This window comes from Salmo trutta, chromosome 19, assembly GCF_901001165.1.
Source record: "Salmo trutta chromosome 19, fSalTru1.1, whole genome shotgun sequence".
Classification (NCBI taxonomy): Eukaryota; Metazoa; Chordata; class Actinopteri; order Salmoniformes; family Salmonidae; genus Salmo; species Salmo trutta.
The window spans coordinates 12627160-12639452 of record NC_042975.1 but is presented as its reverse complement, the minus strand read 5'-3'; the positions used below and the strand labels follow the sequence as shown (position 1 = coordinate 12639452).

Sequence of the window (12293 nt, the reverse complement as noted above, 5' to 3'; positions counted from 1 at the left end):
TGAAGAGGTGTGGAAAGACAGAAACACAGAGAGAGATATAGAACGACAAAGAGAGGGAGAGAAAGAAAGAGCTGGAAAAAGATTGGACAAGTTTTCAATGGCTTTTCCATACGTGGAAAAGATCCAACGAGACCCAAGGTTTTTACATAATGATGTCACCTTCTCGTTTCCTGCTTGTAGCCCCTCCAGACAACAAAACAAGCGCATAAGAACACAGAACATAAGAACAGGGGATCCTGTCCATGTTAATGATGGCTACAGTGATCTATTGGGCACAGTAGTTAAGTGCTTTACAACCTATCTGTGTATCCCTCCCTCTGTAGTAAATACAAGTATCCCCTTATCTGAAATGTTTGATTTGGTTAGCTTTGTATATGTTGTTGCACATAGAACCCGGCCGTGACATCATACTTGGCAGAAGTGGAGGCTTATGTCCATTCCAGAGGAGGCTGGTGGGAGGAGCTATAGGAGGACTGGCTCATGGTAATGGCTGGAATGGAATCAATGGAATGGACTTAAACATGTGGTTTCCATATGTTTGCTGTACCATTCCATTAATTCCATTCCAGTCTTTACAATGAGCCCGTCTTCTTATAGCTCTTCCCACCAGCCTCCTCTGGTCCTGTCCTGGCCTGAATCTGGAAAAACAGCAGGGCCGTGTGCATAGGAACACACAGACCATAGAAGAGAGGGGGCAACAGATTGCAAAAAAATATGTAGAGAGACAGAATGATAGACGGAATAAGAGTTTAGTTAAGACAATAAGAGTTTAGACAGAATAAGAGTTTAGTGGCAGGAGAATAGAGAGAGGGGGAATGGATCAGAGACGACCAGCGAGAGTGAAAGAGAGTAGAAAGAAAGTGGGAGAGAGAGAGAGGGCTAGAGAAAGAGAAAGATAAAGTGGTAGAGAGGGAGAGAGTGCTAGAGAAAGTGGTAGAGAGAGAGAGAGAGAGAGAGAGAGAGAGAGAGCTAGAGGAAGAAAATGTGTTAGAGATGAGACAGTGCAAGAGAAAGAGGAAGTGCTAGAGAGAGAGAAGGAGAGACAGTGCTAGAAAAAGAGGGAGAGAAAGTGCTAAAGAGAGAGAGAGAAGGAGAGACAGTGCAAGAGAAAGAGGAAGTGCTAGAGAGAGAGAGAGAGAAGGAGAGACAGTGCAAGAGAAAGAGGAAGTGCTAGAGAGAGAGAAGGAGAGACAGTGCTAGAAAAAGAGGGAGAGAAGGAGAGAGAGTGATGCTTGGCGTCATTAGCCCCAGCTGTGCGATGGCAGCTGTTTGTCTTTAAATGCCAAATGGAGGCGTATGAGAAACAGGCCGACTGGATGATGTGGAGGTGGTGGAGAAGGAGGGTTATTTATCTCTCTTCTCCCACACATGTTGTTAATTAAGGCAGAACCATGGTCTCATCTCTACAGAGACGGCCTGCCTGCCTACCAAGCCGCCCGCCAACCCGCCAACCCTTTCCCTCTGTCCCCACAGCCAAACTGGGCCTGTGTGTCCCATGACTCTACTTAGCTCTCCCTCAATAAGCTCTATGTCTCACTACAACACATAGAATGGCCTCTCATCAGACCAGTTTTAAGAGCAATATGTCCAAATCTGATTTACTTTAGTGGAATTAGCCGGCTCTTCATCTGAATTAGTGTGTCAGCTCATAATGTAAATCACAGACAGTCTTTGGTACGTGAGGTCATGTGTTTCAGAGACCCTTTACTGTTTCTTTTTTCCATACTTGACCTTCTGAGTCCACAAAGACACACCCATGTAAACTCTCCGGCACCATTTGTGTCAGACGAGTGACTGTCAAACTGCAGAAAACTGGAAATAGTTTCGTTTACGTGGGAGCTGGTTGCTTCTGCATCGCTGTACTGTCATTTCCTCCGCTTGAGAGTTATGAGCACTTGAATGTTCCTGCAGCTGCTCATCGTTTGTATAACTGGATTGTGCTTGTGAATCTCTACAGTAAGTAACGGCAGCATAACAGACTGTACTGGGGTGCAACGGGGAAAAGTAGGCTTGATAAATCTAGAGTTTTTGTTTTTGTAATTTTGTAATTTGTCATTCTCCTCTCTTTTGTTGGCCTAGCATCACTGACCAAGACATACAATATCCAGTTAAAGATGCACTATGCAGAAATCCGCCATTTCCTGGTTGCTAAAATTATAAAATTATAATAGTTCACCTAATTTCAGTTTATGTGACAAAACAAGCAAGTATAGTGTAGAGAATCATTGTACCATTTAAACCGCTGTGAAAAATCTTTTCCATAACTACAAATATTGTATTTTCAGCTGTTGGAAGCTAGTGTACAAAACCCAAACACACATTGAACCGATACACCAGATGACCTGATCGCCGCAGGTAGCGTTCTCCTGGCATCCGCCAAACCCAGATTTGTCCGTTGGACTGCCAGATGGTGAAGTGTGATTCATCACTCCAGAGAACGGGTTTACACTGCTCCAGAGTCCAGTGGTGGTGTGCTTTAAACCACTCCAGCCAACACTTGGCATTGCGCATGGTGACCTTAGGCTTGTGTGCGGCTGCTCGGCCATGGAAACCAATTTCATGAAGCTCTCCTTGACGAGCAGTTCTTGTGCTGACATTGCTTCCAGAGGCAGTTTGTACCTTGGTAGTGAGTGTTACAACCGAGGACAGGCAATTTCTACTCACTACTCACTTCAGCACAAGGCGGTCCCATTCTGTGGTCCCATTCTGTGGTCCCATTCTGTGGTCCCATTCTGTGGTCCCATTCTGTGGTCCCATTCTGTGAGCTTGTGTGGCCTGTCACTTTGCGGCTGAGCCATTGTTGCTCCTTGACGTTTCCACTTCACAATAACAGCACTTACAGTTGACCGGGGCAGCTCTAGCAGAGCAGAGATTTTATAAACGGACTTGTTGGAAAGGTGACATCCTATGATGGTGCCGCGTTGAAAGTCACTGAGCTCTTCAGTAAGGCCATTCTTCTGCCAATGTTTGTCTATGGAGATTGCCTGGCTTTGTGCTCGATTTTATACACCTGTCAGCAACGGGTGTGGCTGAAATAGTCAAAACCACTCATTTGAAGGGGTGTCACATACTTTTGTATATCTAGTGTGTACTGCTTCTTAGACTTGCTTTCTTTCAATGAGAATGACAGATCTATAACTCACAATTGTATATGAATATGGTGGGGTCGCACAAAAGTTACATATTTCAGCTTTAATGTATAACGTGTTTGACACTGTGTGTTTGACTCTGTGTGTGTTTGACTCTGTGTGTTTGACTCTGCGTGTGTTTGACTATGTGTGTGTTTGACTCTGTGTGTGTTTGACTCTGTGTGTTTGACTCTGTGTGTTTGACTGTGTGTGTGTTTGACTCTGTGTATGTTTGACTCTGTGTGTGTTTGACTGTGCGTGTGTTTGACTCTGCGTGTGTTTGACTCTGTGTGTGTTTGACTCTGTGTGTGTTTGACTGTGTGTGACTGTGCGTGTGTTTGACTGTGCGTGTGTTTGACTGTGTGTGTGTTTGACTGTGTGCGTGTGTTTGACTGTGTGCGTGTGTTTGACTGTGTTTGACTCTGTGTGTGTTTGACTCTGCGTGTGTTTGACGCTGTGCGTGTTTGACTCTGTGTGTGTTTGTATGTGTTTGACTCTGTGTGTGCACGTGTGCCTGCAGTCATGTCTATGCTCGTGTGTATTCCAGGCTGCTGAGTACAATGTGTTTGAGGGCATGGAGCTCCGTGGTGCCCCCTCGGTGGTGATCTGCCAGGGGAAGCTGGTGCTGGAGGATGGGAACCTGCACGCCACCTCCGGGGTCGGCCGCTTCATCCCCTGCACCCCCTTCCCGGACTTTGCTTACAAGCGCGTCAAGGCCAGGAAGCAGGTAAAAGATGCTCGCCTCTCTCTCCTTACTGTCTAGTCAACATCTGAGTAACTGTCTCTGGACTCTAAATAACTGTCTCCCTTTTATACAATTATTTAACAATATAAAAGTATTTCCAATGAACATACTCTATTCCTAACGCTTAAATTCTGTCTTAGAATAAGTTTTATATGGATTGTTTTGTCACGGGACAGCGTTAGTATGTGACACTGAGCCAAGCCAAGGGGAGGGGGGATGGGAGGAGGGGGTGGGGAATGGGTGGGGAATGGGAGGGGGATGGGAGGAGTGGGTGGGGGATGGGAGGAGTGGGTGGTGGGGGATGGGAGGTGGGGGATGGGGGATGGGAGGAGGGGGTGGGATGTGTGGGAGATAAGTGTTATGTCAGACTTGAGGATTCATGTCAGGGGCGTTGGCTGTGGGTTACATACTGTAACAACTGACTGCCAGGGAGTGACTGTTGTACCCATGTGTAATGGTGTTGAAGGGATATGATGTGTCCATGGGGTTGCTCATATTGCTGGTGTTGGTGGATACTCAACAGGAACAACAGTGTGCTATTTTAAGTGGATATTTCAACACAAGTGGGTTATATTCAGTTAGTTGTGTTCAACTTGAAACGGCTACCCTCCAATTCTGTCATTCTCTTTTTGCCCAGACTATAGAGATGTTTCTTTGGTGAGACCTATGTATTAATGCAATGTTGATCTTGGTGGCAGTAAGTATTTTCTGGTGCTCCTAGCTCATCTTCCAGGGATTCCTCAGTCACATGACCCTAGGACAGCATGTCCAATAAGAACTGAGTCTGTCAGTAAATCTGGAAGTGCTTTCCTTAGGAAAACACTGGGTGAAATATGCATTGGCACAAAGCATTCTACAAACAACCCCATGAATCTAATTCTAAACAAGCATTGTCATGGAGAACTGTTATAAAGTTACCAACAGAAATGATAATCTCTCTCTCTTTCTCTTTTCTCTCTTTCTCCATATTTTTCCTTCTCTCTCCCTTTATCACCCCTGTCTCCCTCTCTCTCAGTTGGCAGTCCTGCGGGCAGTGCCCAGGGGCATGTATGACGGTCCTGTGTCTGACTTCTCGCCCATGTCCCGTGGCGGTACCCCCTCAGCATCTGCCCGTACCTCCCCCACCAAGCAGCCTGTGAGGAACCTGCACCACTCCGGCTTTAGCTTAGCAGGTAACCCTGCACAGCGTGGTGAGCTTCAGCTACCTTTTCATTTACCCATCCGCTTTCCCGTCCCTGGCTGTCATAGGAAGTGCCAGGAACCTGACACACACACACACACACACACACTCAACGGTCAGCAATGACATATTACAATGCACTTCACACATGATACAGTATGTTTCCAAGGTCAACTTTGCCATTCGTCTGCGGAAGTTACAATAACCTTCAGGTGAAATTTGACATTTTACCATAATCACATTTTAAGCCTTAATTACGTAATTTGTTTGTGGTAACTAATGCACACAGCACACAGCACAATACTGTTGTCCCTCAGCCGTCCTGGTACTTCCAGACAGTGCTCTTTATGTTTCACAAGTCATTTATTTATTTCTTAACTTTTTGTCACAACATTCATTTGATTAATTTCAGCTTCACACAGATTTATTTTGGTTCTCTCTCTCTCTCTCTCTCTCTCTCTCTCTCTTTCTCTCTCATAATATCTTTATGCATCTTAATTCAATATGCAGTATGTTCTAAGATTTCTTGCATCTGACTTTCTTAGCCGTTGCCTGCCTAATGAAGCTCTGTCTACTGTGCAGGTTGAATGAGGCTCATGATCATTGATTTAGCTAAAGTGACATTCACATAACCAATAGCAGAGACTAGTTGAGTGTTGAGTGACATGGTGATTGTATACATCTGCAACCTCATACCACTAGGTACAACCTTTCAGGGAGGAGCCAAGTAAACAATGTTTTTTACTGGAAGAATTGATGTGTGATGTACTGATGCAGGAGGTGGAGGATGACCTGCATTGGAAAGTTTTCCCCCAGCGCTGTAGTCTAGTGGGGTTAGTCCATCTATTCCCATCCCTTCCAGAGAGCCAGAGAGTCTGCTTTCTTTCCCCAGCCTGTGTGTATATAATATAGACCTGGCCTATTCTCTCCCTCTGGCTTCCAACATAATCCCACTGTTAGGCTCCTAGCTACACTTTCTGGGAACAGAAATCCCTCTCACCCACTTCCAGTACACTTAATAACATACACACACACACACACATACACCTACGTGCACACAAACCTACAGGGTTGATATACTTCTTGATATATTTCTCTGTCTTCAGATGTGAAGTAACCTTGGCTGTGTTTTGTCATGGTGAGAGGGTGAATTCTACAGTATAAAACACTAGATCCTGGCCTAGAGTGAGTTTAAGACAGTAGGCGTAAATCTCTCTTTGTCCAATATGTCAATTTAATCCAGGGCAAATCCCAATCCCATTGGCTTTTATACTAGAGGTGTCCAACGAGGGCCAAGGTCAGGTCGCCTAGTTGGTTTGTCGTGTGATGAACGATAGTCACTAGTGGAGGAAACTGGCTGGAGCTGGCTTTGTTAATGGGAAGCCTAAAGAGACAGTACTCTAACCCTGTTTCTGTTAGGTCCCCCCACCACAGAGGATATCCTCATCCTGATGCCTAAAGAGACAGTACTCTAATCCTGTTTGTCTGTTAGGTCCCCCCACCACAGAGGATATCCTCATCCTGATGCTTAAAGAGACAGTACTCTAATCCTGTTTGTCTGTTAGGTCCCCCCACCACAGAGGATATCCTCATCCTGATGTTTAAAGAGACAGTACTCTAATCCTGTTTGTCTGTTAGGTCCCCCCACCACAGAGGATATCCTCATCCTGATGCCTAAAGAGACAGCGCTCTAATCCTGTTTGTCTGTTAGTTCCCCCCACCACAGAGGATATCCTCATCCTGATGCTTAAAGAGACAGTACTCTAATCCTGTTTCTGTTAGGTCCCCCCACCACAGAGGATATCCTCATCCTGATGCTTAAAGAGACAGTACTCTAATCCTGTTTGTCTGTTAGGTCCCCCCACCACAGAGGATATCCTCATCCTGATGCTTAAAGAGACAGTACTCTAATCCTGTTTCTGTTAGGTCCCCCCACCACAGAGGATATCCTCATCCTGATGCTTAAAGAGACAGTACTCTAATCCTGTTTCTGTTAGGTCCCCCCACCACAGAGGATATCCTCATCCTGATGCTTAAAGAGACAGTACTCTAATCCTGTTTGTCTGTTAGGTCCCCCCACCACAGAGGATATCCTCATCCTGATGCTTAAAGAGACAGTACTCTAATCCTGTTTCTGTTAGTTCCCCCCACCACAGAGGATATCCTCATCCTGATGCTTAAAGAGACAGTACTCTAATCCTGTTTGTCTGTTAGGTCCCCCCACCACAGAGGATATCCTCATCCTGATGCTTAAAGAGACAGTACTCTAATCCTGTTTGTCTGTTAGGTCCCCCCACCACAGAGGATATCCTCATCCTGATGCTTAAAGAGACAGTACTCTAATCCTGTTTGTCTGTTAGGTCCCCCCACCACAGAGGATATCCTCATCCTGATGCTTAAAGAGACAGTACTCTAATCCTGTTTGTCTGTTAGTTCCCCCCACCACAGAGGATATCCTCATCCTGATGCCTAAAGAGACAGTACTCTAATCCTGTTTGTCTGTTAGGTCCCCCCACCACAGAGGATATCCTCATCCTGATGCTTAAAGAGACAGTACTCTAATCCTGTTTCTGTTAGTTCCCCCCACCACAGAGGATATCCTCATCCTGATGCTTAAAGAGACAGTACTCTAATCCTGTTTGTCTGTTAGGTCCCCCCACCACAGAGGATATCCTCATCCTGATGCTTAAAGAGACAGTACTCTAATCCTGTTTGTCTGTTAGGTCCCCCCACCACAGAGGATATCCTCATCCTGATGCTTAAAGAGACAGTACTATAATCCTGTTTGTCTGTTAGGTCCCCCCACCACAGAGGATATCCTCATCCTGATGCTTAAAGAGACAGTACTCTAATCCTGTTTGTCTGTTAGGTCCTCCCACCACAGAGGATGTCCCCATCCGGCCAGCGGGACGTCGCATTGTAGTTCCCCCTGGTGGTCGCTCCAACATCACATCCCTCAGCTAAGAGGTTGAACCAGGAGAGATACCAGTCAGAAGATGACAACAGCCATTGGGAGACGACGGAGACATGATTAGTTAAAACAAGTTAAGTTGAGTAAAACACTGAATCCTCATGCCTTACCAGCCACAATGCTACCTGCTTAAGCTTCTAAAAGCTCAGTACTACTCCTCCTAGGGAATTGCAGGTCAGTCACTAGAACAAAATATTAATTTAAAGTACATTTGTTTACAAAAATATTGGGTTTGTATGCTCTGGAATCATGTTCATAACCAGGAGCATGTTCATAACCAGAATATAGGTGATGAATTTGTATTACTGTCCCTCATTGTCTACGTTAGTAATTGTGTCAACTGTGTATTGACAGTTTAGGCTCTACTCTGAATCCATAATATAGTTAAATAAACCTCATGATACCAATTTCCACAGTGTTCTGATGCTTGTTACCTAGGAAAAGTAATACGGCCTTTTTCTTCCATCATGTTTGGCTTTCACCCTTTTTGAGTACTAGTCTGCTGATTTCGTTCCCTAGCGATGTAATGATAACATGCAGTAATGTCCATAACTGATAGGTGGCATTGTGAGTACGTATGATTGATGTAACGTAGCTTTGTGAATGATGTTGTTCGCTGCCTCCCTGGGTTGTTGAACCAGGAGTGATAGTCATTAGAGATTGTCTTGTTTCTTGTTTTTCTTGAAGATAAAAACTTATCTGGTATTACAATATTATTTTGCAAACATGCAATAACATATTATAAGGTAGAAATGGTTGTCATGTTTAATTTTTCCCCTGCGCTCCGCTCCACTCCATCCTGGCTGTAGATCACATTGTGACAAACCGTCCTTTGCATTTGCTTCAAGCTTAATGCCTGTTCCTATTCATACCTTTTAGCAAGTCATCTGGGTGGTTAAAAAAACATGTAACCCTTGCACAAGAAGTAAATCCAAGCTTAACTTCCATGGCCTGGGTCATGAAATTGTAATTATGAGCTTTGTGAACAATAATACATAAAAAAAATGTTTATGATAAAAGTAACAAATCTTTGAAATCACAGTAATTTACCTCTGGCTTTATTTCTATTTTCCTGACAATGTGGGCTCTCGTTTTGAAGCAACAGACCATCAGTCCCTGCATTCAACAACATAACATTGAAAGATAATGTTGTGCTGGTTTAAATCGCAACACTCCGAGAGAGTCCCCACAATGCTGTAGACTTTAGCTGACTGACAGCCCTTGGTTTGGTAATTAACACCAAGGGAAGGACAGACCGGCATAACCCTGGGTCACTCTCTTTCAGAGTCCTTTTCTATGCTTCTGGTCTGCCTACCTGTCCCAGACAGGGGATTTTAGTATGTTTTTAGAATAAGGCTAGGCTGAGGAAGAGGTCATGAGGAGGTCGTTGTTTTTTATTGAGTGGTGTGGAATCCCAAGCAATCCAAGTGGTGATTATATTTATGTTAGTTTGACATGATATTTTTTATAGTTTTTATGTCTTTTTTTACTGTTGTATCAAAACCCAGAGAAGGCAGGTCAAAACAACATTGAGGTGTGATGTGGTGGTATGAACTGTTCCTGAATAAACATGAGTTGCAACTGACTGGTTGTCTCTGTTTGATTTCTCAATATACAGTATAGTAGATATAAAAATATACCTTTTAATGTACTCTGAACATGACCGGTCCAGGAGGAATCACATTTTTGCCGGAGCACCTTGTTGAGAACATCTCTCATAGAAATGTGATGTGTAGATCTGACAGTTAGTTGTCTGTACCATTTATTAGATAGAGGATGTAATATAACAGCAATTCTACTCTATCTGCATAATTAGCTTAATACCTCTATGGGAATTTCCCATCTTCAGACCCATTGTTAAGCCTGGCAGTATTCTTGTCACCGCTCTGTTATAATTGTTATGTTTTATAGCCAGTTAAAGTCTCATGACATCACTTTTGATGGGTGTAATTATGACAGGCTGAGAAGATTTCCGCTATTAAAACACCATCTCAGTCTGGAGTGGGAGATCGAGTCCAAACAGAGCCAGTTCACAATCACAACTTATATAAACCCTCCCAAGATAATGTAGCTGTCAGTGACCAGTTATTTTATATGCCCATTTACAACAGATGAGCTTGTACAGTATGGGGGGAAAGAGATCCTTTGAGGAGAAATCCCATTAAGATGACTGTTATTCTTATCATAGGTGATCCTCCAGCTTGACTTTAACTAGGCTTTATGACGAGCATACACTGAGCGCACAAAACATTAGGAACACCTGCTCTTTCCATGACAGACTGACCAGGTGAATCCAGGTGAAAACTATGATCCCTTATTGATGTCACTTGTTAAATCCACTTCCATCAGTGTAGATGAAGAGGAGGTTAAATAAGGATTTGTAAGCCTTGAGACATGAATTGTATACAGTTGAAGTCGGAAGTTCACATACACTTAGGTTGGAGTCATTTAAACTTGTTTTTCAACCACTCCACAAATTTATTGGTAACAAACTATAGTTTTGGCAAGTCGGTTAGGACATCTACTTTGTGCATGACACAAGTAATTTTTCCAACAATTGTTTACAGACAGATTATTTCACTTATAATTCACTGTATCACAATTCCAGTGGGTCAGAAGTTTACATACACTAAGTTGACTGTGCCTTTAAACAGCTTGGAAAATTCCAGAAAATGATGTCATGCTTTTAGAAGCTTCTGATAGGCTAATTGACATAATTTGAGTCAATTGGAGGTGAACCTGTGGATGTATTTCAAGGTTTACCTTCAAACGCAATGCCTCTTTGCTTGACATCATGGGAAAATCTAAAGGAATCAGCCAAGACCTCAGAAAATAATTGTAGAACTCCACAAGTCTGGTTCATCCTTGTGAGTAATTTCCAAACGCCTGAAGGTACCACGTTCATCTGTACAAACAATAGTACACAAGTATAAACACCATGGGACCACTCAGCCATCATACCGCTCAGGAAGGAGACGTGTTCTGTCTCCTAGAGATGAACGTACTTTGGTGCAAAAAGTGCAAATCAATCCCAGAACAACAGCAAAGGACCTTGTGAAGATGCTGGAGGAAACGGGTAGAAAAGTATCTATATCCACAGTAAAACGAGTCCTATATCGACATAACCTGAAAGGCCGCTCAGCAAGGAAGAAGCCACTGCTCCAAAACCGCCATAAAAAAGCCAGACTACGGGTTGCAACTGCACATGGGGACAAAGATTGTATTTTTTGGAGAAATGTCCTCTGGTCTGATGAAACAAAAATAGAACGGTTTGGCCATAATAACTATCGTTATGTTTGGAAGAAAAAGGGGGAGGCTTGCAAGCTGAAGTACACCATCCCAACCGTGAAGCACGGGGGTGGCAGCATCATGTTGTGGGGGTGCTTTGCTGCTGGAGGGACTGGTGCACTTCACAAAATAGATGGCATCCTGAGGGAGGAAAATTATGTGGATATATTGAAGCAATATCTCAAGACATCAGTCAGGAAGTTAAAGCTTGGTCACAAATGGGTCTTCCAAATGGACAATGACCCCAAGCATACTTCCAAAGTTGTGGCAAAATGGCTTAAGGACAAAGTCAAGGTATTCGAGTGGCCATCACAAAGCCCTGACCTCAATCCTATAGAAAATTTGTGGGCAGAACTGAAAAACCGTGTGCGAGCAAGGAGGCCTACAAACCTGACTCAGTTACACCAGCTCTGTCAGGAGGAATAGGCCAAAATTCACCCAACTTATGGTGGAAGGCTACCCGAAACGTTTGACCCAAGTTAAACAATTTAAATGCAATGCTACCATATACTAATTGAGTGTATGTTCACTTCTGGCCCACTGGGAATGTGATGAAAGAAATAAAAGCTGAAATAAATCATTCTCTCAACTATTAATCTGGCATTTCACATTCTTAAAATAAAGTGGTGATCCTAACTGACCTAAGACAGGGACTTTTTACTAGGATTAAGTGTCAGGAATTGTGAAAAACTGAGTTTAAATGTATTTGGCTAAGGTGTATGTAAACTTCCAACTTCAACTGTATGTGTGCCATTCAGAGGGTGAATGGGCAAGACAAAAGATTTAAGTGGGCTCCTGAGTGGCACAGCGGTCTAAGGCACTGCATCTCAGTGCAAAAGGCATCCCTACAGTACCTGGTTCGATTCCAGGCTGTATCACAGCAGTCTAAGGCACTGCATCTCAGTGCAAGAGGTGTCTCTACAGTCCCTGGTTCGATTCCAGGCTGTATCACATCCGGCTGTAATTGGGAGTCCCATAGGT

At 43.8% G+C, this 12293-nt stretch overlaps 1 protein-coding gene across 2 annotated transcripts in view; it reads left to right on the top strand.

The window, feature by feature from the left end:
• LOC115154001 (dihydropyrimidinase-related protein 3) overlaps window positions 1-9609 on the top strand; it is a 55223-nt gene extending 45614 nt beyond the window's left edge. The window contains exons 12-14 of one of the 2 annotated variants that reach the window (XM_029699748.1): window positions 3676-3855; window positions 4889-5045; window positions 7923-9609. In XM_029699748.1, coding sequence (XP_029555608.1) covers window positions 3676-3855; window positions 4889-5045; window positions 7923-8017 — 432 coding nt within the window. In that variant the 3' untranslated portion in view covers window positions 8018-9609. Of the gene's footprint in view, window positions 1-3675; window positions 3856-4888; window positions 5064-7922 lie in introns of both variants that reach the window. The other variant, XM_029699747.1, reaches the window with a different exon arrangement.
• The last annotated feature ends 2684 nt before the right edge of the window (window positions 9610-12293 follow it).